Below are 26690 nucleotides of genomic sequence, written 5' to 3' on the forward strand. Positions count from 1 at the left end.
CCCTCACATTCTTCATATGATATCTCACTTAAACCTAGTGGAAATCAAACTCCAAACAGCCTTAAAAAAGAACCAAACACTTCAATCACAAATTAATCTCATGATTAAGAAAAAAATCTTCTCATCATTACTCAGTAAATTGCATTTTTGAGTGTTATTTACAAATCCTCTGACTTTGTGCAGAAAAAAAGTGCCTTCTGAGTCATCTTGGAACCCTAAATACGCTTGAAAATGGAAAACAGCAGGTTTGTTTAAGAGAAAAATCAAGCCACATACCCCACTGCTGATAAAGCTGTTAAAACTGGAGCAAAAAATAAGAGCTTAATGTCAAATCCTCAGATGAAATCAGATTATATAATTTAACATAAAGCCTGAAAGGATGATTCAGTCCATCTTATGGTGATTAGTGTGGAAGAAAGAAGAGCAAACACTCAGTAAAAACTATTTTCATTAGTCTTTTTGAGTTCTGCCAATTTCCAATGACATAAAATTCAACCAACAAACTATTTTAAGTTGTGTGAATTCGCCTCTTCTCTACAATCAGAGCTATTTGTAATCAGTCGTCTTATTCATCTGAAACTGTCAGGCACACAAAATCCAAAACTCAAAGTGAAGAAAAATGATCAAGCCACTTTTATTAACTTACCTCAATTAGAAATTAGATGTAATTCAGCGAATGCAAGAAACTGAGTTCAGATTACACAGAATATTGAGTTGATGCAATTAGATTACTATGTCAAACATTATTCTGGCAAAACGACATCAAAAATCTGATTTAAAAGTCCTTTTTTTTGTCTTGCAGGTGTAGTTAAATGGTGGAAATAGGTGTGTAGAGTTACTCTTTATCGTGCACATATCACCTTACATTGCTCTGACCCCCTCCTGGATGGTCTCCAGCAGTGAGGCCTTCCAACACTGTCAACTTTAACTCCTCTTGCAAATGTATCGGTGACTGTGTGGTTGGCACATTTCCATCCTGCTCCTCCTACACCCAGGGGTGCTGCTCCACCAATATCCATCACAACATGGTGAAAATGGTCCATCATGAGCAGATCCACATGGTGGGTTGTAGTAAAGTTTCTCAACTTGAAGGTGAACAGGCCTCTATAAGGTGCCTGTTGGTCCAGATATAGTTTGCATACAGACTTTTTTTTGTCAAAAATTGTGGATTTCCTTCCTGAGCTTGTGTTCAGGGGGGAGTGTTTGCAAGCCTTTTTTTGTGGACTTCATCAGAGCTTTTGGATTGCTGCTGAGTCTGTTGGACGCAATGGACTCCATTAAGTGATATAAAAATAGTAAAGCATCGCCATCTGGTGTAGATCACAAATCATGAGTTGATCGTTGAATCCGGGGGAAAACCGCAGAACTCACTTTACTTGAGGTATAAATGGAGGTTGTCTGAGAGTAAATCGTCGTTATTATTATTTTTAAATAAACCTATACCGTGATTGTTTCTGTAGTTTCTGGTACCTCTGCAGTGACCTCCACGCTGCTCCGGATATCAATCTAAAGAGCTGTCTGATTGCAGGACCTGCATTCAGTTATCGCCATCTGCTGTTTATCCCTGGAAAGGCCTAAAGCTTGCAGAGGGAGCATTAATGCCACACCTCTTATTGACAGCTGGGAGCGTCTCCTTCACACCGAATTCCAATTAAGAGTGAATTGAGTTTATTATGCAGCAGTTTTAATTATAGACGTTCTTAAGTTCCTTAATTGGACATCAGTGTTCAATCATTTTCCAAGTGATGCAGCGACGGAGCAGAAATAGAGGTCAGGAATTAACTAATCAATCTGAAATCAGTAGAATTTCGTTTTTAAGGTTTTTGAAGCAATGTATTCATAAAACCACGTGTTGTGAGGTTTATCTGTTCCTCTGTCTTCTGTCTGTTCTGGTTCTTTGCACATTTTCACACAGTCAAGACTCCTTTTAATGTGTCATTTCCTTTGGCTGCCAAACAGAAAAATCGTCAACTTCACAGTTTTTCAGTGTGTGTGCAACTATGACTAAAAAAAATAACAAGTTTGCACTGCACAATCCTTGGCAAACTAAACGGCATCCCGACCAAATGTTGTAGAAACAATTCTTATTGTTAAATTTGTGGAAAATATAAATATATATCTAATGTCAAATCCAGTCTGGTGCTGTTCAGAACTGCTCAGCACCTTTGGATATAAAAGTTACACATGGACGTTTAAAAGTCCAGCTCCATTCACAGTGTTTCCCATTAGGAATGATTGATTTTCATTGTCTTCCGCGCAGTTTTTGCCACGTGAAAGTCTCATTAAACGAATTTTTCCTCCCATACTCTGGATCCAATCAGTGGACATAGAGGAGGGCATGGTCTCCAATCAAAAGAATATCCCGGGGAGCTTCCCGAGGAAGAGGACTGCTTCTTTTATGGCATCATTTCTAGCTGAAATAATTAAAATATTCCTCACTTTTATACGGATCCCTCTCATCCATGCGCACCTTGAATTTCTCCATTTATCTCAGATGCAAACCACCTGAATTAAATACAACATATATATCCTGATGATAGCATCATTTATTATGTTTCAATCACATTACAGCAGATACAGAGATTTTCCACAACAGCATAGCATACAAGCTATGAAAAATAAGCGGCTGAAATCAATAAATAGAAATAAATAAGAGACCCTAAGCCTACATTAGCAACATTTAGAACTTCTTTAAGCACATGTATCATGAATGTATCAGTGAGTTAGTTAGACTTTTGGCAGCCTACAGCTTTGATAAAGTACAAAATACATATGATTCTTTTTTTTTTCCACTGACAGGGATTATTATGCCAGTATATGCTACACAAGAACATTTCATGTACACATTCTCCAAAATGTTCGAGGTTTTTCTTTTCTTTTTTTTTTAAACACTACTTATGGATCAGATTTAACCTAGCCTATTTTGTGTAGATACAATCACTATCACCAAATGTCCAGTTTTATGTACACTATGTTCATATTTACAGTGATTCTGACTCAACAGTGTGGAGACAAGGCGCCCAACTTATGGCAGAACTGAATTTACACTTTGGCCATTAGATGTGGAGGTGAGAGTCCTTTTCATGATTTTTTTTGTTTTTATTTTTTATTGATAAATCTGGATGGATAGATAGATAGATAGATAGATAGATAGATAGATAGATAGATAGATAGATAGATAGATAGATAGATAGATAGATAGATAGATAGATAGATAGATAGATAGATAGATAGATAGATAGATAGATAGATAGATAGATTCACTTTTTCCTTTGTTTTAACTGTGAGGATAGAAACTGTAGTAACCAATGTCCTTTGTGCAGTTCTTCTCACACTCTCTCGGTGCCAGCAGCTCGGATTTTAACGGGGACACTGTCTCTGAAACCGGCGTGGCAGAAGGTGAGATTCTCCTGCGTTTGGCCTGTTCAAAGATCCCAGAGTCGCTGGAATCGATGGACTTTATGGAGGACGGCGTCTCTATCCAGCTCGACTCGGACGTCAGGTCTTTGGGTTTGGTCTCTTCCGACGCGCCGATCGGTGACCTCTCCGTCGTGATGGCGTCTCCCTCCTCAGACAGGTAGTTGGTGCCGGCCCTGCCGCCGATGGAGTTAGCGGGCCAGCAGGAAAAGACCGAGCTGGATTTACTATTTACACCACAGTACTGCGGCGGCGTGCGTCCTCCCCAGCCAGACGGGTCTGCGTAATAGCCAAGAGGCCGGTTGGAGCAGCCTGCAGTCGGCAGGGGAAGAGCCTTAACTCCGGCCGCTGCGTAGGACAGCAAGGTGGCCGCGTTACCGGCGAAATCAGCGGCGTCGTATGCCGAGGCAGCAAAGTCCAGTCGGTTGTTGGCAGGGGTGACAAACCATCGCTGCGGGGGGGTGGCAACAGTGGGCTCCTCGGTTTGCTGCGGGGATAGCAAGCTGTTGCCGAGTGGGACGCTGCGCTCCGTGCCAGGACCAGTCCCCACGCCAGGGTGAAAGCGAGATTTGGCATAAGTGCTGACAAATTGGTCCTGCAGGAAAGAGCTAGGCATGGCATATCTCGCACCCGGCACGATCTGTGAACGCGGAGAGTCACCCGGTGATGGAGTTAGGCGGTCAATGTCGCAGCCTGTGTAGACACTGAAAAGATGGAGAGGCAAACAAAACAATTCAGAAACTAAACCGTGCGCTCTAGTCGGTTCTAGGAAAAAAAATGAAAAGATTTAGGTCAACGGAGACTGTATTTCTATCCAATTACAAGTTTAGTTTGGAGCCTCACATGTCAGAAGTTGAAGACTTCAGGTGGAATAAATGCAGGGTTTCAAAAAAAAATGCGCAGCGATCTTGATGCAACATTAAAATAGGAAAAAATGTTGAAATATGACAAGTTGCATTGCCAAAAACGCATCCCTTTGTTAGATGCGCAATTTTCTGTCTTAATTCCACAGTTTAATACTCTGTTCACTGATCAATGTGCGCAGTTCAATGAAAAACAAGCGGAATTCAAATGTAGAACACAGTCGTTTAGCTAGAATATAACATGATTTCAACGAATATTCAGACACCTGTTTTTAATTCTTGTCAAAAATTTATGACATTTCTGCCTCTTAAAATGAGAATTCTGCTCCAATTGCAATCAGTACAAAAGCACATTTTTAAAGCTCATGTTCGATTCTAAAAAAATAATCTCCTTTGATTCTTCTAAATCACAGGAGAATTTTCCAATTTGAAAACCGATTCCATGAATATTCTTCAGAATTTTAGAAATGCATGTAGTTTTTTTCATGAAGAAATTATTGCATTTTTCGTGTATTGAAAGTCCAGCAACATGTAATAAAACGCACAACAATCACAGCCGATTAACAAAGAAGAAAATAGACTTTAATATAATGATCTTACGTGTCGTAGTTGTCCCGAAATCCTTTAGCAAACGGATTGTGGTCAATTTTCAGCTGCGTAATCTGTGGAGAAAATGATGCAGAGAAGAATGAGGTGTGTGTCTGGATTTCAGGGCAAATTAGGGTAATTTTCACTAATAATTGGTTTTATTAGGCACAGTTATATTTTATGCGCTGAACTGTGCCAACAGAAAGGGATCGTCTTACTAGAATTTGAAGATTTTTTCCCCCTTAATTGCCATTAAACCCTAATTTTTGTCTGCTTCGTTTTAAGATAGAAAAGTAAAATAATGCTTCTTTTGAAAAGCACAATATTTTATGTATTGTTTCAGTAATTTAGACATTTGTTTGAGTGGATATTTGCTCTGTGGGGTCAGATAGAAAGTGCTCGTACATCGGTGTTCTGGTAAGCTGTGACGGCGATGAACTGCGTTTCTGTGAAGGTGAAAGTCTGGACTCTCCCCGGCTGGCTGGTGTCCTCTGTCCCATCCTCGTTCACTTCCACCACATGGAGCCTGGGCTGGTACTTGTGGAGAGACTGGAGAACCACCATCTGGAGATATTCAATTAAAGACGCACATCAGAAAGTCACTTTCGAAGTTTGGAGAGACGATTACAGCAGGAAAATAAACGGATTTAGCTCGTATTAATATCATTTCATGTTTATTATAGTAACACTAAACTACTGGTGCTGCGATGTAAATCCAAATATAGAAACATAAATCAGTACAGAAGGAATTACTAGTAACTAGGCGATGCAACAATCAAGAAATAAAGGAATAAAAAACATTCTATTTTCCAACTGTCAGCTTATTATTTAATTATTCTAAAAAGTATTCATGTTTATCATTGAAATATTTAATTTCCTGTAAAAGTACCTGTCCCGTGTTGTTCGAGGCACCTTTGTTGTTTGTCAGCTTTAGCTTTCCAAATGAGATTTCTTGACGCATCCAGTGCGCACCAGTGTTTGGTGAGTCCGGGTGCATGTAAACCCTATTCCCTGCAAAATTACGCAGAAAGCAAAAAAACAAATAAACAACAAATAGGACTAATTATGCCATTTTAAAATAAATTCGTTAGAAATTTGATACATACTGAGGTGGAAAACATGAAAGAAAGAAAAAAACACTGACTAAGGATTGTGTTTTTTTAGCTGTTCAATGCATAATTTTTAAAAAATTATCTGATACCTATCACATTTGTGTCTGCTTTTCCACATGGCACCCACTTTCCTCCTTGAAAACGCCAGTGGTTTGGATCAGCGAGTATTACATCCACAAATATATTGTAGTGAGCAGTTGGGTCGAGGCCAGAAATGTTGAAGCTTAAAAATGGAAACATTCGTCTGCGGAAAAAAAAATACAGATTTAGAAAACGCCTCTCATAACGAAAAAAAATAGATTTCCATTTTTTTCTAACAGTCTTCCTCGTTGTGTTTTTAAAGCCCGTTATTGTTTTTATTAAAAGAAAATAGCGATTTGATCGTAATGCACCTGCTTTTTAACTTTGGATTCAAAACGTTCGAGCCAAATGAGCAGGCGTTTGGACGGATAAACATGTGCGCGTACTCACCGTCCTTGCTTTGTGATGATCATCTCCGTTTGGTGCCTGTGAAACTTCAGCCACAGGGCCCTGTTGCACAGATACACCTGCGCTTTCCCCGGAACCAGTCCTGCCTGCGCCGAGGAGAACTGGTAAAAAGCCCCTCCTTGGTACGTGTGTCCATACTGTTGCGCGTAAGGGTAGCCCGCCGCCGGGTAGCCTTGCGGAGACGTGTTGGTTAGCAGGCTGTTGTAAGCTCCATTAGTTATGACCGGGTGATGGGCCATGTAGCGGCTGGGACTCCCGATAGAAAAAGCCGGGTGCGCTGGTCCATGCTGGCTCGGGTACGGGAACATGGCACTGGGAGCTGCTGAGACTGACTGCGGCTGGGTGGATGGTGAAAAGATGCACCTTTCTCCTGCAGATCCATCGAAATTATGACGGATGTCAGAGACTCCGTGAAGATCAGGAGAGAGTTTGCCCCTCTGGACGTCCCCTGATGCGTCCTTGGAGTCGGGGAAATTGTCTGCCTCTGACTGATTCGTCATCTCCCTAGAGTTTTTTTTCAGAGGTGAACTTCTCTCCAGGTTGTCACTTGCGGATATAATAGGATGGTCCTGCAACGAAAGCTCTGATCCATTGGAGCTCGGAAAGCCACTGCCCACATTCATAAATTTCTTGGAGAGATCACTCGCCGGCGAGATGCAATTCTCGACCTGCATAGCTCAATAGGAAGCTACTATTAGCTCAACCTATATCACAGGCTTTTGCACACGCCTTTTCCTAATGTAACACTACGAAAACGCCTTTGCGATGACTTGAGGTACCGAAGGCAGCAAATTAGCCAATTGACACCATCCTGCAATCAGGAAGGATTTTCTTTCCATCACTCTGCCTGCTTCGCTAATGAAACAAGTATTGCCATTGGTTAACTCGAGGCTGTAATTTAATTAGACAGCTCTTAATTAGGACAATCTGAAGAGCGCTGTGAGCAAAGTGATTTGTTTGTAGTGTGACACGGGCCTATATTTGATTAAAACATATGGACTCCAACTGTTTCTCCTGATGCACAAACAAGAAAACACACATTTAAAAAAATAGAGAAAAGGAAGTAATAGTTATGAAGATTGTTTTGCCGCTGCTGCCGTTATTTACCTTGATGCGCGTTATTTACCTATTTATGCGCCATGAGTGCCAAAGTATGTCTGCGGAAGAAACCAAGATATATTATTAACACGCCAAAAATGACAGTCCATGACAGGCAATGCATCTGATGCCTTAAAATGGTTGTGATAGCGTGAAATCATGGCGTCCCACTGAAGATGTGTTTATCAGTCCCAGGGCTGGTAAATATTTTATGCACTAAACTTATGAACCAGTGCACTGATAACAGGGCTGCTGGGGCAAATAGAGCTCACTGAGGGATCTTACAGCACTAACTGTGTCTGGGACTGATGCTTTATAATAAGAAAGTACAATTTATTTAATTTGTATCTTTTTGGAGAATTGATTATAATATAAAAAAGGACTATTACAGAGGAGGAAAAAAACAATTTCTGAAAAAATTTGATTCCAGGATGAAGTCAGTCAAATAAAACAGATCATACAGAACCACAAAATCTCCCTCTACCTGCAGTCCAAGCTGCACTGTGATGAATCAGGGCTGATTGAGAGGCTGTAATGAAGTGTGAGAATAGCTACAAGTTTGAGTGACTCAGTCCCTCTCCCAGAATTATGCTTTAATGCAGCCATAACAATTCACGGCATACATTGTTGTCAGTAGTATCAATCAAATTGACATAAAGAGAGAGCAGCTGCAGCCCGAATAAACACCTTCTGGCTTAACTTACTAACAAGGTAATTACCAAGTTAACACATACCGCTGTTCTGGGGGAGTGGTTGGATATACATTTCCTCACAATCCATGTTATGTATTTGAGAGGCTTCTGGAAATGACACTAGATTTTGAAGCTTCTGGTTCACTGGTTACATCAGAATAACACTGTAAAATGCAATCTTACTGAAGCTGCAACACTACGGTCATTTACTTTTTATGCAGATCTATTCAATTGTTATTATCAAAAAGGTGTTCTGTCATTTTCATGCATGCATATTAGAAACAATGTGCAATATTAAGGTGACTGTAAAATCACTAACTGATCATTTCTGCTTCAGTGAATAACTTCTGCTGTGATTAAGCAATAAGTGTGCACAGAACATTCCGAACCAAATAAAAATCCATTTTGAATTGGCGGTAACAACCAGTTTGTATCTCTAATGAACAGCCATGAATCTCTGAAGCTAACAAGAAGGGTCATTACAGAAGGGCTACTGGGTCCAGCAATCTATTCCTGTGAAACATGCAAGCACAGGCTTGTCTGTGCCCAAGGAAAAGAGGCCACTCGCTGCTCTACTCATTACAGGATTATGGTTCATTTCCATCACTGATCTTTAATAAGCAAAGTGGGTTTGCTTGTTTTGTTTTGTTTTTTATTTCCTTCCCCTGAACAAACCAATTGTTGAGTCACCTGTGCAGCAACTCAGTGATGTTTCCCCAGGTGCTGTGCTGCCTGTTTATCAGACTAACTTCTCTCCTCATTGGCTCAGCCAGCCAGTGGACATAACCAAAGAGGAGGGGGCTGATTTGTTATGCCGGTGGCCAGCATTGTCCCTCGGGGGAGATACAGTGCACTGTGGGTTAGGATCTCTGCCTCCTGCCTGGTACACACCCTCCATTGACCAGCTGAGCTTTTAATGCAGTGATTCGCTCTGATCTGAACATCATTTATGGCTATTTTTTTCTATTTCCAAAATATTATTTAAATGCTAATATTAATATGGAGGCATTTACAGTTTTTCTGTGTAGCATTAAAATGTATCCAATAGAAACATCCCTAAATAATCTGTGAAAATATAAAAATAACAAATGCTGATTCTAAAAAGCATTAGCAATGTTCATTTGAGCATAGCACAATGTGTTTTTTTGTTGTTTTTTTTCAAGCACTATATCGCCATTTTTTTTTTATTGTTGTGCCAAAGGAATCTGCTTGCCACCTGGGTCTAATCCAATCAATGTGAATGACAAGGAGAGAAAAAGCCTGAAAGTGAGCACCAGCTTAGGGACTTTACCTAATGCCCAGCACTGTCACTTCAATGATATGATCACAGCACACAAAATGACAACAAAATTATAGCCAGCAAGGATATGAGGACATAGTGTGCTACTCCAGTCAGGTGAAATTGCTTTTTCTGACTATGAAATGGCTTGTCTCTTGTCGGATGGGTAAACATTTCCTTGTCAGGCCAGTAATAAGGAATGAGGCACACTGGGCTGAACTAAGAGGATAGAGCCAAGGTTATTTGGGATTCATGACAGGTAGTGGCTTATATTACAGCAGCACTAAAAATTTCATGGGAATGCATTTAAGATGGCCTTTAAGTTATTTATATGTTGTTTGCTAGACGTCACATTGCAATTTCCATCAATAAATCAAAGTGAAGGATTTCTTTCCTTCCCCTTGGCTCCTTGATTTTTTTTTTTTTTTTTTTAACAACAAAACCTGTATTTACCTTAAGTCTGTAATTAACCAGCATAATCCGATCAAGTGTGGCGGTGCTTTGTGCAATGCAAACATAACCATTGTCCCCCGTGGTTTCTTGCCATCGGTGATCTGCTCTGTCAGAGGGAATCAGGGTGCTCTCTGACAGAAAAGACAGCTGGAGGCCTGCTAAGGGGCGGAGTGGACAGTTGTGGCTTTTAAACCCTTATTAGTCGTCCTCCCTGGACACACTGAGACACGTGTCTCCGCAGAAGTGCACTCCTACACCTGCTCATTATTGATGTCCTTTAAGGGTCGCCCAGTCAGACCAGACTCCAGCGTGATTCTTCACCGCAAAGCGCACAGCAAATTAACCTCAGGACAGGTGATCATGATGGTTCAGTGGAAATACACGGCTCCTGTTCTAATACCACAGCAGAACAGCACTAAAGGGATTTTTCACCGAAAAAGCAAAATGCATATGTGTTTTTATCTGGAGGAAAATTAATCAAAAGTGATACAATAATTAAAGGTTATTGAAAGACAATATAGATTTAATCTTTTTATAGCCACAGTATTTAGTACATCCTGTAATTTCCTTATTTATCAAAAGTATAAATTTATACAGTTTTCTCTTGCAATTTAGCTTTTATAACAGCAGAGATAACAAAGATCTCTGTAATGTGCATAATTTTGATTCATTTCTACAGTGCATCTATTCACATTTAATATTACTTAATATTTTAAACATTACTGCAAACAACTAAAATGAATTGCATATATATTTTTTTCAATATGCAAGTTGTTGCAAGGTCATTTCAGCAGCCCAGTGTGACAGATCATTAATGTGCTCTTTCATAGTCTGTCCAGTTGTTTACCATATTTATTTATCTCTGAAATTAGGCAGATGGCAGCACACATATTGTTTGAGTTATTTTTAACTACCATCTTTAAATCCCTGACAGTTGTTTCTACATCGCAGGAGAATGACAGCCTGTCAATTAACACGCTCTTGTGGAAACAACAGTATGATTCTATGGAAAAATCAGCCACCAGCTATAACATGCTGCTCTGCTCAGCTTCTCCTTTATAAATACTACAATCATGGGAATCAAAAGGATGGTATGTAAAATTCATACATAATTATACATGCGTGAATTCTGTGTAATACCATTTCTGGAGCAAAATAACACTTGTGAAATATTGTACTCCTCAGAGTACTATGATCCCTGAGAGTGAAATCCTACAGCCACCTCACGCCCTCTGATGTGTATTTTTTGGTTTAGCAAATTGCGAGGATATAATGTCAGGAAGCACAAAGTTAATGGAAGGGCTAATGTCTCTACCAAAACTTCTTTTATCACCTGCTACTGACCTGTTATCAACTGTTTGGTTTGTTGCTAGTCTCTTTAATTTTTAAAGAGCCTGTGTGACCCAGGGAGTGCAGTTGGGGTTTGTGACCATTTTGTTATTTCTGCTGCCATGCACTGTCAGACGTCTGCAAGTGAAGAACATGGCCACTGTCCCCAGTAAGCCCATGGCATAAAAAATTCAGACTAACTCTACTTTTTAAGCCATTTCTGATGAAAAGCACACAGAAATGAAACTGACTTATGCCAAATGAATATCACTGAATCACTGTGATTGTGAGGCTGATGTTTGTAACTTTGAAATTATTTATAAAACATCAGTTCCATTTTAAGAGTGGCCATGCCATGAAGTGTGCACTTACTCCTCTGAGATTCCTCGGAGGTTTTCCCGTGCACTATACGCCTAAATCTGAACAATAGAAAACCGAGGGCTTCAATCCAATACCTAAAGCTTTGCCTCCTTTTTTTTTTCTTCGATGTGAGCCTACAGTACAATGCTTAGACAGGAACTACTAATTACCCAGTCACAGCTGGGTCTGCAAATGTACTGTTTAATCGATGAGTAGGTTGACAAGGATGATGCGTGTTTAATAAAAAAAAATTATAAAAGAAAGAAAGACAAACACATTTCAGAAATCAGCTATTTGATTTAGCACCTAAATATTTTTTATCTTGAAATTATGTCAATGACAAACTAATGACTGACCTGCAATGGAAAATATGCTGCACAGAACGCTTGAAAGGAAACAAAATTCTCAGTTTGAAGAGAAAATATTTGGGGGAGAACAGGAGCAAACAGGCGACGGTCGTGTTACAAGAATAATCTTCATTAAAATCACAGGCAACAACACCAGGCCAACACACAGCTCATTGGGAATGCAGTGTGAAAAGAGAGGCCCACAGATTATCACTCTACGTAACTCATGTTTAATTTATCCAGGAGCAATATTGTCAAGAGCCCTACCATTCCAAAGAACTAGACGCTGATAAAAGCTGGAATAAGACTTAGGGAAGCCCAAAAATAACACAGGCTTCGAGTAAAATGTCGCAAAATGTAGTGAGCACACTGGAGAGGGAAAGCATTAGAGACATATTGGATATGTTTAGCACAGCTTCACAGTAGAGTAATATAGCTGGTTTAGGATTGTTAATATTTCAAAAGGTGACTTCTAAATGGAGTTGAGGATAAAGTGTTCACACAACAACCAGACATGATACAGTGCACTTAACCTTTGCTCTGATTTCAAAGTATGCCACAAAAACCTGCACATTGGCAGCAGAGTCTATAATCCTAAAATCTGGGAGCGAAAAAGCAAAAGCAGACGTACGTTCGACTATAAGAAGTAAACCTAAACCAATTTCTGTGTGCTCTATGGTGTGCTTTTTTTCCTCCTCCTCCTACCCCTCCCCATGGCTGAGTGAAATGGAATTGCCTCTCACATTCAAAGACAGCTCTAGGAAGGTGATAATAGAGCTACTCCCTGCTGTCTGCAGGCAGGAAATAGGAAAGTGGCATATGGGGCCAGGAACCAAATAGAGAGGAAATGTGACCAGGCAAGGGAAGGAACTAAAGGAAAGGTTAATGATCAGTTCTGAATTCTACAGGGAAGAGAACTATGTTCCAAGTTGAGAGGAAAAATAAATCTGACATGATTTACGTCTCCACCACTCACATCTCGGCTGTCACAAACAAACACATGGAGACTAGTTTATCTCCTTGACCAACTTTGCCAATAGTAAGGCTCATAGGTAGAATAAATATTGATCAATTTGTTTTGTTGTTTGAATTTTTAATCCATTCATACAGCTGCAAGAACAAGAGGGCAATGTATGCTGCAAAAAAAAGTTATAGAGCAAAGAATACAGTGCCATTGTTTCACAATCATTAAAAAGATGAGAAATACAGACAGTACCGTACACTCAAGGAAGAATCCATCTGCACAGCCTCACCAGTATACTCCAACAAGTGTGAACTACTGGCCGATGTCCTACTGTTGCCTTTATAGCAGCCCAACACGCTCACTGGCCTGCAGCATCTCCAAGAGCCTTTAGGAACTGATCCACTTAAAATGACCACGAAACTAAGCCGCTACACTGGGACTAAATTAGATATTGGACACCGTACACTGATTCGTGTAAGAGAGAAGGAAAAAAAAAGGAAAAGATAAATCATAGAATGACTAAAAACGGTTGCAGGGAATGTGAGGGGAAACATGAAAATTGTGAGCGCAACGCAGTGGGTGCATTATCATTTGGGGGATGTAGGACACATTAGCAGGGAGGGAATTTTTGCTTTCAAATTTTCACCCTGTTACCACACCTTGGTTGAAAGAGTTTGTGCCCTTTCACCACAAGGCAGGATTCCCACCCTTTAACTGTTCGTTGCGTGTGATGAAAAAAGAAAAGGAATCAAATTTGAAGCAATTTGCACTTGGTTTGTGCTGTTACAGAGCTTCTGATAACATTTATTATCAGCTGTCCGTTTAATTATAGGAGGGAATGGGTGACAGAGAGGACAGAATAAAATGAAAACTGACTGAAAATGTGGAGTTAAGAGCAAGATGTCACGTAAAGCGGAAATATTGTATGACTATTTGTTGAAACAGGTGCGCAAACACACAAAATGTAAAATGATGAAGACGTTTATAAGTAGAGCATCGCATATTAGCAGATTAGACAAATCCTGACATTTACAAAACAAGGTAAACAGTGGATTGGAACATCTTGCTGGCACAGACTGTTGTAGCAACAGCTGGACATTAGAGACAAAGCAACATCACAGAGGCCAGCTTTCTCCAGATCTGACAGCTAGATCATTTGAAGCTGACAAGATAACACTTAAATGCAAAGGTGACATGACAGTGTCTTCAGAGCCAGATGGATCAATACTCAGCTTGGCTCATCAGGATCTGAGCAGTGGTTCTGCAGCCATGATTTTTTTTTTTTTTTTTTTTTTTTTTAACGCTGCCGTTTTGAAAATAGGCTATCACTGTCTGGCACAATGTCTGGTATGTTATCAATGAGCAGATTTCCTTTCTTATGTTGCAACTGAAATATTGATTCATTCAATTTAACAAAACAGCCCAGGATTCCAGAGGAGACCCAGAACCTTTTACTTATTTTAAAAAAATGTTAGCATACTCCTTAATAGCGACACATGACAACGTGAAGCTGAGCTGTAGAAATGCAAGGTGTGATGATGAGAGTAGCAACCGGTGCAGCCACAAGACAGACACATGTCTAAGTGACTATCAAATCCTAAACTAACTGGTACGCATAATTGTGAAACTGAAATGATCAATGAGCTGTCAACTCGTAGTCGCAGTCAAAAGGCGCTCGAAGTAGCACACTTTTCCAAAACGTCCCCCAGTGATACAGCCAAGAAGTCCCGTAGATCAGTTAGAAAAACTCGGCAAGTTGCCTTGGTGACCATCCAGGCTGCACCGACTGGCACTATCTCTATTTTTTTCCCCCTTCACCCATCTCCATCTATACACTTAAATAAAAAATCAAACCTATCTTTCAAATATTCAACAGTCCCTTTTCCCTGGGAGAGGTAAGGAGCATTGTTGAATAATGCAGCCAGACAGGGATCTCCCAGAGCTGGTCTCTACAGGCATCACTGAGTAGGTCTGATCCCACTTGAGTAGCATCTATCGTAGTGACATCATCATTCACACAAGGAGATATGATAAGACAGTAGTACACTACTCTAATACTTGAGCCAACTCTAAAGCAGGCAGTGGTGTTACTCATTTAAACCAATCTACTGGCCATCTGTTGATGCTAAAATCACGGTCTGACTGCCATTTCTAAATCAAACACCATCAGTATGCCTTTATTGCTTTCTACCGAACATGTTTTTGAGAAAAAAAAAAGAAATGGTAGCTTGTGAGACAGTCACATATTCTCTTTTACCTTGTGTGATTCTGGTGGGTGTGTAAATGCAAAAACCACAGGGACAAGCATCTACGGAAAAGAAAAACATCTATATGCAGCAGCAGCAGCAGCAGCAGCAGCAGCAGGTCTCTACCTTGCAGATTAGGGCACTGGGAGCACTTTGCAGGTTGTTGTCACAGGTATGACGAGGGAGAATTGGGCCTGCTATCCCCAAGTTACACAAGGTGTGAACAAAATATGCAGCCAATTTGTTTTGTGCAGAATTAGAAGAGAAAAAAAACAATGCAGGTCTATGTTTTGTTTTATCTATATCTGTCGCCTTGCTTGCTTTAGATGGATGTTTACGATGTGTAATTCAGGGATATAAAAAAAAGGAAGAAAAAAAACTGTTGGAGGTACAGCTGAACACGTATGTTCTGGTTCAAACGGTTATTTTAACCGGACTGCGAGTGACATCAAATCAACAACTAAACACCAGACACAGCATCAAAAAGAAACTCATCCAATCCAACAAGCTCAATCAAATCACAAGGACAAAGAGAGAGTGTGAGCATTGGCACAAGAATTACCAATCTTGGGGGAATTGGCAAGACCAACAGCAAGCAAGTGTATTACATATGGCGTGCCATTTTCACAGCTTCCACAAAGAGAACACAAAAAGTGTTATATCTCACTATATAAGACTAATAAACAACCAGATATGCTGAATCTGTTCGATGCTGTAACAAAGACTTGAGGTAACCGGAGCTCGCGCAAGACTTTTCGCTCCATATCTGAGCTTAGAGAACAGCGAGACGATAAGCCGTTTTAGTCTGAGCTGAGCAAAGGCAGCAAATTAAGCCGTCCTCCCACTAATTCTATGAGGTGTCAGTCAGGAAACTGGCCTGCCAGGATGACTTTCAGCTCTGATCAAGCCAGATGGTTTCTTAACACTGAATAAATGAATTGATTTGTATGTAGCATCTCTAACAAGGTTCATATTCTTCTACACATGACACTAAGGTGGTAAGCATGAGAATAAGAGCTGTGATCTGCTAACCTTGAAGAGGTACATTGTGAATCTCTTTAGTCCTGTTAACATGAATATGACTAACATCTTCGCAGTGTTTGTATCTGTTATGTTGACAAAGTGCTAGGACAAGGCCTTTCTTGTCACAAATGTACACAAGCTGACACCTCAAGTGGTATCATCTCCATCCCAACCCACTACACTTTATTGCTATCATTAGATGGATCACTGCACTTTCCCTATGGTGTGAACTGCTATCAATTATGTAGTCATCTTTCAATTATTGTATATTGTGAAAGTACCTGCTAATGAATCGCGAAAGTACTGTGTTATGGTGTGATTGTACTGGGCAATAACCAGCTACTGTACACTTAAGCACCTTTTTCAATTAGATCTGGGTGGTGTTTTTTTTTCAGTCATTAAGCGCATTTGGTGCAAGGAGGTCCACCTTACACTTAGCCAAAGGTGTTTCTGCAGTTGCTGTTAGCCAGCAGCATCTCAGCCCCAATGCAAAAGCCACTGCTGTATGTAAGAGGACTCCAAAGACAACATGAGAGTACCCACTGTGATTTTCACTGGGGATTTTGATATTCACACCTGTGCTAGGTGTTGTTTGGGAGTCTGATAAGCATGTGTGAAACCAGAGGGGTGACTAGACTGGGGACCTTATTTGGAGGAAAAGATCTTTTCCTGATATATCTATCAAGGACAGTACTGTTGTCTTGTATTTTCACGCGCAACAATAAGAAGGGACAAAGCAAATCAAGCACAGTGTATCTTAGATACCAGCCATGTGTCTAATTGAAGCTGCACATGGCCATATGGCTGTGTGCGAAAAATAGAATGCCCAATAGCTGCATAAGGATTCAAGCAGCAGGTGGAAAAATAAAATATTTCCAACTTCATTGCCAGTCTGATAGTTAAACAGCTCAGGGTTTATCTCAAAGCCTTTGTAACAATTCATACAGAATTCTACTCAAATTTACCAAACGGTGTATAAGGCAAAATAATAATCTGTATATGAAGAAATCACAGACCTCATCATTACAGGATCAGAGGCTGAAAAACAAAGCATGAGAGTTGCTCCTCCTTTCTCCACACTGGTGATGTTCAGAGGCAGCCTGTTATTGGAGGTGTTAATTGGCAAATTCAGTACAAGTCAAGAGCATGTTCCCTGTCGTCCTCGCCCAGGAAGGCTAGGTCATTAAACCGAGAATGGATTCTTTCATGCTGCCTTAACCCTTGAATTGCAAGTTACCATTCCGCAAACATCCCCATGCTCAGTCCCACCCCCATGTGACAAGAAGAAAAACAACCTACACTGATTTAACTGTGACAATAAAAAAAAAAAAAAAAAACAGGAGGATGACATCTCAAGAGCCAGACTTTCGGTTGTACGGCAATTTCAAATTGGCAGCCAAATGTCTTCAAAAAGTTCAGAAGTGTACAAATATCAACACTCCAGCCCTCCACGAGTTAGAAAATAAAAGCAGTCCTCGATGTGGTGGCTGAACAATGTGAATTTCAGAACAATGGCATGATCAAACTCCACTGATCAGTGCTTTTGTGTTTTGTGTATTGAATGGACCTCTCATCCGCCTGAAATGTGAGCCTCCTTTGGGGTTCTGGGTGCGATCTCACCACTGCCTCTGTCATCACTTGCTGTGACTGCCAAATCTCTGCTCCAGAAATCAGGGCTCTCAGACCAGCACTGAAACAAACACAATGGAGAGGGGCTGTTCTGAGACTTTGCACAGGCAACGATGGCTTCAACACATTTAATCGAACACAAAGTCAGCTCCACCACTTCTGCACAGAGAGCAATAGGAGTCCAACGCATGGCAAGACAACTGTGAGGTGATACTCTCAGCTCGCAACGCCATGAGAGTTGGCAGTCTCTCATGCCAACGGTGACCAGTGCACGGGCAGTTGAATATGCTTCTCTCCTAAGTTGTTAATTATCTAGATGACACTGATGTGAAGAGGGCATTCTAGCCATGTGACCTTAATCCACTTGCTAGCTCTCTGTTGTGTTTCCATTTGATTAAACCCTTTAACAATCTCTTTTTTTCCCACTTGAGTTATATTTTCTTGGCAGTTACACAACCTAACAAACACTGCTTCAACATTTAAAAGAGTAACTGTTGAAAATAATGATTTAGTGGAATGATGCCTCGTCTGTCCATCGTCTACCGCAATTATAATCCAATTACTGGCCAATAAAGAAAATGTATGCTTGTTAGAGCTGAGTTAAAGACTGAAAATCACCCCAATAAACAGATATTTATAAAAGACTGTTGAAAACCTTTTTTTCTTTCATTTATATATGGGTTTGTAATGTTGTGACCATTATCAGTGTAAACAAACATCAGAAGCAATAGAAAATGAGTTGTTATCCACTGTGACAGCTTGTATTTAGGCCTGTCGAGCTGTTTTTTTTTTGACATACTAACAGGTTTCAGTGTGGTTTGCCTACTTTGTTTTAGGTTTTGGGGCTGTTTTTTTGGTGCACATCTGGATTGCACAATAATTTAACTGTGCTTTATTAAAATCAACAAATGCAGGTTTTTGGATGTTCTTATTCAAAACCAAGAATCCACAACTGTATATTATACCTTTAAACACTATCACTGTTGGCATCAGCACTGTTTGTAAGCAGATATGATATTTAATTCACTCTAAACACAGCTGAATGTGCCTAGCAGAGCAAGTGGCATCCTAAGAGATGTGCCGCACATAAATAAACTAGCTTTGTTATATGCATGTCATTTTCAGGATACAGTAATGCTAAATCCATTCTGTTTCATTTTTCATTCAATGACTTTGACAGAATTTACAATAAACAGCATCACATTTTTAAAACATTTAAAAAAAAAACATATATTGTAGTGTTTTGGTTCTTTTTTCCTATTCATAAGATCTATTTATATGCTTGTTGCTATGCGTTTTCTGTATATTTTTCCATATTTCTCTTTTTTCTGAGTTAATTTTTATCCTTCTAACTTCAAAGTTCCTTCTTAGACAGCATGTGCATTTGTAAAATATCATTAAGACTTTTGTAGTATATGTACAGTAGCAGGCAATAAAGTTACACTAAAACACAAAAACTTTTTCTGCTTCCTATTTATTATTCAAACTTTTAATGACACTCTCTACATTTATACTGTGCATTACACCACATGGTGAGCTAATATTCTGCTCAATGTACAGAAAAACACTCTCATCACTCCCAGTGCAATCATTTTTCAAGTACAAGCTGATAACACAGACCACAGAGATCAGTCTCTGTAGGATAACCTACACGCTCAAATAAGAAGTGGTAGAGTGCCAGCAGCTAAACCATGCATCAGTTTCCTCCCTCTCTTCCGGACCATAGTCCCCTGAAGCCAGTAGACTTCCCTGTCTCCCCGAACTCTCTGCAGCACCGACTGGTGGTGCAGAAGCACTGCTGATTAGCATGCAGTAATGATGGTGAGCTGGGCTCCATTGTTCTAACACCTCCCCTCTCCTCCGCACCAATCTGTCACCATTCAGTGGGCTAGAGCTGCCTCAAATGCTTCTCTCCACAAATGAGATGGATAATTAGTTGCCCCTCACGAATGCTGCACTCTTCTCACCCCTGATTGCTTTCACCTTCTTGCTCCTGGCAATTTTGACACCTTGTAATCAGCCTGCTACTTCTCCGTCTCAATCCATATCCTTCTCCTTTTTTTTTTGGTCCTCTTTCATATTTTTTTTATAGCTCTTAAATCTCAAATCTCTGGTAGCAAATGTCCCACGGACAAAGATGGATCTTATACTCCACTGAGAATGATGGCAATAACTACGCCTTAGAGCAAAAGTGGAATTTTACACAAACTGTTCACATTACTATATACACAAGTAAATATAGTGTACGGAAATACACACACACAAAAAAATCTAGCTGTCAGTACGAGTTCCCTCTTCCAAATAACAATGAATGACAACATAATTATGAGCAAGCAGCTGTTCATGATCCCAGAGAGAAAAGCATGCAGGCTGCACAATGTTCGACTGTTCACAGATTAACCAGAGAGGATCATTAGGGATATGTATTTGCCAAAAAAAAATCTGAATAAATTCTCCCCTCAGTGTTCATGATGAGGTGAAATGCAGAATTATTTGGTTTATGTCACTCCAAAATAAACACGAATTATGATTTGCACATTACGTTAGATCAATATGTAATTTTCACCTTTGTATATCCACCAAATGGCATGTATTTTCACTACTTGCATTTAAGTAGATAATGTGTTTGAGTAGTGCTCTTCTATGTTAGCCTAATGACTCATTAATTGAAAATAGTTGACAGAATTATAAACTGACATTTTTTACACCCTTCTGATCTATTTATGAAGCACAGAGAAAGACCCAGCGGCAAGTGTCATTTATGGTTGAAGTAAGAAATCAATCACTCTATTAGAGGATATTTGATTATTGGAAATGAGTAGTGACACTCAGTGCTTGTAAAGAGGAAAAAAAAAATGTTGTTTGTAGTCTTCACACCAGCTCATCTACCCAGCGCAAGTGTTACCAGCCCAATGCTGAAGGTCTGCAAGGGCCTCACTGCACAACAAAGTGTTCCAACACACAGCGTCCCCGTTTCTTCAAACATCATCGCACCGAATGGTGAAAATCGCGGCAATTTCTTGTGAAGGTGTGAACAAATGCTGCAGAAGTCGTAAGTCGATGCTACTGTTTAGGAGACAGATTTAGTCAAACAACAGGGAACGTACACACAGTGAAATGTGCACTTGACACACAGTGAGCATTCTACGTACAAATTACTATTCTCGTGTTTCACTGTGCAATATCTTTAAAATGTCATGAAATTGTCAATTTTCCATTTTTTTGCAGTGTTGCTCATAATGTAATTTAGATCTGGCATACTCAGTTATTGCTTTAAATAGCATAACTGGAGTAAAATCCTCATATCATGTTCTTATAAATGTGCCAACATAAATACAGTCAAAAGCTGCCTGAGATAAAAACCACATCTATATAGCTTGCAAGCTAATTTGATATCTAATTGAACAAGTTTTGTTGTAGACAGTCTTAATAAGCAAGCACATGGCATGCTAACTTTTAGACTGATTTCGAAGTTGGAAATATCTCAAAACCAAGAATGAACTACAGCTGTTTCAAATTATCCTGACTGACGTATTTAAAGTGGAGGAACAAAGGGAATTCACCTGAAAATAGTGCTAATCAACATGTCCACCATTCTCGAAAAGCATAATGAGTAGTTTAATGCATATTGTTGGCATTTGCTCTACATAACATATGGTTGTTTTATGACTTATAAAATCCCAAAGCCAACATAAACGAGGAGCAAAATGTTTCTGTAGAAAATATTGCAAATTTGAATGCATCAACTATCTCATCAGTGTCTTTTGAAGGAAATTGTTTTGATTTTTTCAAATAAAAATGCATAAAGATGTTTAAAAAATAAACCTGATGTATTTATGTATTGATACATTCACTGGCACGCCAATTTGTTATATATTATTACGTTTGCATGTTTGAAAACAATTCAAATGCTAAAAATTGTTGCAAGAGTAAATGTTGGTTTATTTGCTCTTATATACCATATGCATCATTGTAAAATCTCAGCGTGATATTAGAAAAATATAATGGGCAAGAAAGTGTACCATCAATTCTTCAATATTAAATAAATGGATTCAAGTCTTATTGCAGTGTCATTTCAAATCCAGTACAGCGCTTGTACTTCATGGCAGGCAGGACTAGACCATGAAAACAGTAAAGTCTTGAAGTAGTTGAGGGCTTCGCCCATCAGTCATTGTTCCACTGTCAATCGTCGGCTTCATTATTAGGGGAGAAATGCAAGTAGAGGTGGCTGTTCATTCGGTCCTGAGGAACCACAGCATGGCAGAAAGCACATTTATCCGGACTGCTGCTTTGAGGCGTCGCCAGCTCTGTCCCCACGTCAACTGCATCACACAGCTCAGGGCTCCAGAGAGGCTGTAGAGCAGGATGAACGCAAAAAAAATATTATTTATGCTCTAAACAACTCTTACAATGAATCTATTAAAATATGCTGCACCTATGGGCCTTAAAGTTGAAGTATCTGTTGCTTTTAAGAATACAAATACATAGTCTGAACAAATACTCAGCAGCAGCAAATGCAAACTGCTATTCGCAAGGGTTTAATTATCTTAATATTTATGTGTTCATCCAAACAATAAATGCCCATGTTGGTGGGATCCACACATTGAGCCATATAATGAAAAACTGGACCAGCTTTTAGATCTTACTGCAGGTCATTCACAATTTTTTCTTAGGCATTTATACACATCAGCAATAAAATCCCACTTAACCATCATATTTGTTTCATCAGATTCAGACACTGTAATGTGCTTCCATCTGGCTCTCATTTTCCAGCAAAGATGCCAAATATAACCAGAGCATCCACGCTTAAGTAAAAAAAGAATCAGCACACACTACACAGTAATACGTTTCAAGTTTAGCCAAAGGGATATTTTTGGACTTCACACTGTTTCACTCCTCCATTAGCAAAGACCAATCAGAAACTGATAATTTGCTACTAGTTTTCTCAGACCTTCTCCTGTGATTCTCACCTGCTGGGGTCCCCGCACACTCTCCTGGGAGAGCGAGGATGATGTTGAATGGGAGGGGGATGGAGGGTAGACAAAAGGCATGGGCAGTTCCACGGGCTCCTCCTCTGTCAGTGTGGAGGAGACACTAGTGAGAGGCCGCTTCATGGGCATGGTCAGACCAATGTGTCGCTCCGGAGCACTGTTCAGGAAGTCATATTCACTGTCCGCAGAGGGTGGGAATTTGACACTGAGTTTGGTGAGAGAGTCTACCAAGTCCCTGTCCTCCTGGCTGGCGCCTCGCGATGCTAGAGATTCAGGCAGGAGTGGGATATCCACGGCTGATCTCAGAGCTGTGGAAAAGGGTCTCTCTGCCTCTGCGGTACGATCTGTGCACTGGATGGGCATGGAGAACCGCTGATCTGTCAGAAGGCCAAAAAGTATGACATTTTACACAGTTCTTTCGTTCTCCTGTCAACATGCAGATGCAATCCACGTCTGGCTTTAAGAACATTTGAACTTGACCCCATTCTCACAAGCTGTACACATAGACAAATAGCTGCAGATCATTCCTATACTAGTCCTTTTAATATGTAGGGGTATATATATTTTACCAATCTAGATAATCAGTTAGATTCTACAAGTATAAATTAATAAAATATTTTCAAACATTTTAAAATTTTATTTGAATATCCAAGCTATATTATACATTCTACAGCTACTATCCAAAGCCAACATCCTGCATTTCTCAGTGGAATTATTACATTTGTTTATCCACATTATTTTCAGAGGTGGCCAGCCACGGTTCAAAAAGGCAATCAGGCATTCATGTAGTCCTAATTAAAGTGTTGTTACCTCATTAAAGAACAAAGCAAAAGTAAAGTCATAAGCTGTTACAAAATACACAAACCTATTTCAATTTGACAACTTTACTTTAAAACAACTGAATTAAGAAAACAAAAGTCTTTAGGTTCAGACTGTGCAAAACAGAAGGTAATATGTAGTAAATATTAATATTACCGTTTGATGTATCATTTCCTCCATGGAATCTCTTTAGATGATCTTTTTGTCTTCTTGTTAAAGACCGAATCTGTCGGAATTTGCCTTGAATTGCTTCAAATGCTTCCAGCATGTCCTGACTGGCAAATAAATAAGTAGAGTGTGAGAGGAAAAATCCATTCTTCAATTGTAATGTCAATGATTTTTTATTTTTTTTCAAAAGAAGTCTTGCAAGGAGAGACACATACTAGTCAACGCTGCTGTTGACTGGCAAATTAGGAGCAACAGCAACAGTGCCCATATTCTCCTGAAAAAAGACACATTAAATTTATAGTGATAATTAACAACAATTATCCAAGAGCATATTGTTGATACATCTGCAGTTCTATTTATACATCACAGATTTATATTGACTGATGAAAAAATATTTCCTGGCTGGTTAAATAATAACAGCAAAGCTCAGGCTGCTGAACGGTGCGGCGATATTATCCTCTAGCACCATCTGGTGAGGTAAAAGTGGATACACTGTGTGCAGAGAAAAACAGAGGGTGGATACTATTACAGCAGCAATGCAGGCCACATCGAATGCTTGTATAATAGGAAAATAAATAATTGGAAGCATGGAGAAATTATGAAAATGTTTGGAGATTCCCTTTTTATGTAAACTAGAACAAGAACTGATTGTCCCTTAAATATCCTAAAAGCATCTGCAAAACGCTTTCATAAAGAGAATAAAATGTCGTATTTGTGCTTGTGACCTTACGGTCACAAAGAAAATGCTTAAAAGTTGTTTAACCATACAGATTGCATATGGATAAACAACATTTTAAGCTTCATAACTGATGCAATACCCACTTGGCACCAGCATTACAACATCCTTTTGCACTGACACATATGCAGTAAATTTATGCAGAAGTATCTTCACCGTCTATGTATGTGAGAGGAAGCTGTATGTATGCACATCCTTAAATTCATGGGGGGGAGGCCTGTTTTGAAAGCCATCATACTGCTGTTGTCACATTGCTTGCTGTAGAAAGAGTATAACTGTGAACATACCGGATACTGTATTTTCCTATAAGTGCTGGCCCCATCAAGGAGATGGTTGCAAGGCTCACATTTCATCTCTCCTAAGAATCCAAAACAGTGAAAATGAACAGTTTGCACAGGAGGTAAAACTAGATCAAGCTGACTCAGCAGAAATTCAGATCCGTTCCAATTTGCTTATATTTCAATGCCCAGATTGCAATGCAGCGCAGGACTAAATGACCTTGTCAGCATTCAAGCTGAGAGATCATCTAGCACATTTCACTAACCTGATGGTTGCCTTGTTGCTGACAACTTTGCTTCCAGTTCTGTAATCAACCGCTGCTGGTCTTCTATCTGCTTCTGAAGCTCTTGAGTGTATTGCTCATAATATTCAGTCTGTAAAAAATGAGGTTTCTGTTATTTTTCTGGAACGTGTATATCCAGTCAGGTCATTGCTGAAACGTGACACATCTAACGATACAAATATAAGCAATAATCATGCTATTTAACCAGCAAAAAAGGAGCAAACGTACTTTCAAGTGAAGGTGACAATGCAAGCTACCCCGTTATGCTTTCTTTGTGCTATAGCTGTTAATGAAAAACATGAAAAAGCCGTTTTCTTGTCATTACCATTTTCTGCAGCTCCTTTTTGGCATTGTCCTTTTCGATGGAGACCTGGCGATAAGCTTCAAAAGCTTTGTTGAGCTGGTCTGCGATGTTCCTTTCCATGCCTTGTGCTCCACATTCATCACTGACACAGCAGACATGAGCCCTAGGAGGGAAATTACACAATGTCTTACAACGTACAATTACTTACAAATGACACATACTACTAATGACTAGTCTAGTTTGTTAGAGATTACGACTTGTTTACTTGTTTTATAATGTTTCTGCAAACAACTTTTCTTCACAGGCTTAAAACAATAATAAGGAAAGTTAACAAATCCTTACAGGGCTGCCAAATTATTTGGCGGATTTTAAATAAGCTACTGAGCCAACAAACTTGAAAATATCTGCTTATTAGCAAAAACTATTGGCAGGTCTGGTGGATTAAAAAAGGCTGTATTCACATTTCGACCACAGATACCTCCTTCTAGTTCTGTAAGAAACGGCGATGATGAATGATGACAAATAAATTAAGTTGTTCAATGCCTGTGCAGTATATTGCACCACAAAGTACAAGGCAACAAACAGAGTGCTTAGATTGTCTTTTCTTGTTAGGGCTGAAGTTCAGACAACATTTTACCAATTTTGGGACAAATGTAGCTCCACATTTACAGCTGTAAAAAGCTGTTTGAGATGATGCACAGCAAGAAAGAGTCAGGTGGCAGTTTCACCAAGAGCTGCTCATCAATTATTGAGCAATCGTCTTACTAAATGTCATAGTAACACAGTACCTGAAAGTGATACTACACAGCAGCAGCAGCTCCTGGAGCAGCACTACGAGCTACAGGCTGAGTTACAAAAACGACAATAACACTACTTGAGACGCAACAGAGGGTCATTTTAAAGTGTGAACCTTCTACACACAGTCCCGTATTCATTAAACAGCTTAGCCATAGCTCATTCAACCGGTGTTTGATTAAAACAAAGCGACCTAGCAAGAAGTCCACACATCAGTTTGCCTCGCTACCAGAGAGCGCGTCTTCCTTACCTTCATTCGAGTAACTGAAAAAGTCGAATTTAATGTTTCGACACAACCGCTGCGTCGTCCTCAGACGTTCAGATGCAGAGTTACGAAGCTCCGGAGAGGATATGGCAATAATGTATGTTTTACATAGCCTGGTAGAGTTGGGAACTTCCCTCGGGGAATCCCCCTGCTCTGTAGAC

At 39.7% G+C, this 26690-nt stretch overlaps 2 protein-coding genes across 2 annotated transcripts; both read right to left on the bottom strand.

Moving 5' to 3' along the window:
- Window positions 1-2528: 2528 nt before the first annotated feature.
- Window positions 2529-18396, bottom strand: tbr1b (T-box brain transcription factor 1b). The gene is made up of 6 exons (XM_023281067.3): window positions 6452-18396; window positions 6070-6224; window positions 5758-5879; window positions 5274-5432; window positions 4881-4942; window positions 2529-4121 (listed from the first exon to the last, which is right to left on the bottom strand). Exons 1-6 carry the CDS (start codon window positions 7141-7143, stop codon window positions 3278-3280), a joined length of 2034 nt encoding a protein of 677 aa, XP_023136835.1. The 5' UTR covers window positions 7144-18396; the 3' UTR covers window positions 2529-3277.
- A 3411-nt stretch (window positions 18397-21807) lies between these two features.
- On the bottom strand, window positions 21808-26690 carry tank (TRAF family member-associated NFKB activator). Its single transcript, XM_023281071.3, has 8 exons — window positions 26515-26690; window positions 25491-25632; window positions 25148-25256; window positions 24891-24961; window positions 24083-24141; window positions 23856-23974; window positions 22860-23257; window positions 21808-22242 (listed from the first exon to the last, which is right to left on the bottom strand). The coding sequence occupies exons 2-8, from the start codon at window positions 25587-25589 to the stop codon at window positions 22072-22074; spliced, it is 1026 nt and encodes a 341-aa protein (XP_023136839.1). The 5' UTR covers window positions 25590-25632; window positions 26515-26690; the 3' UTR covers window positions 21808-22071.

Source organism: Amphiprion ocellaris, chromosome 11 (genome assembly GCF_022539595.1).
Source record: "Amphiprion ocellaris isolate individual 3 ecotype Okinawa chromosome 11, ASM2253959v1, whole genome shotgun sequence".
In the NCBI taxonomy this organism is placed as follows: domain Eukaryota; kingdom Metazoa; phylum Chordata; class Actinopteri; family Pomacentridae; genus Amphiprion; species Amphiprion ocellaris.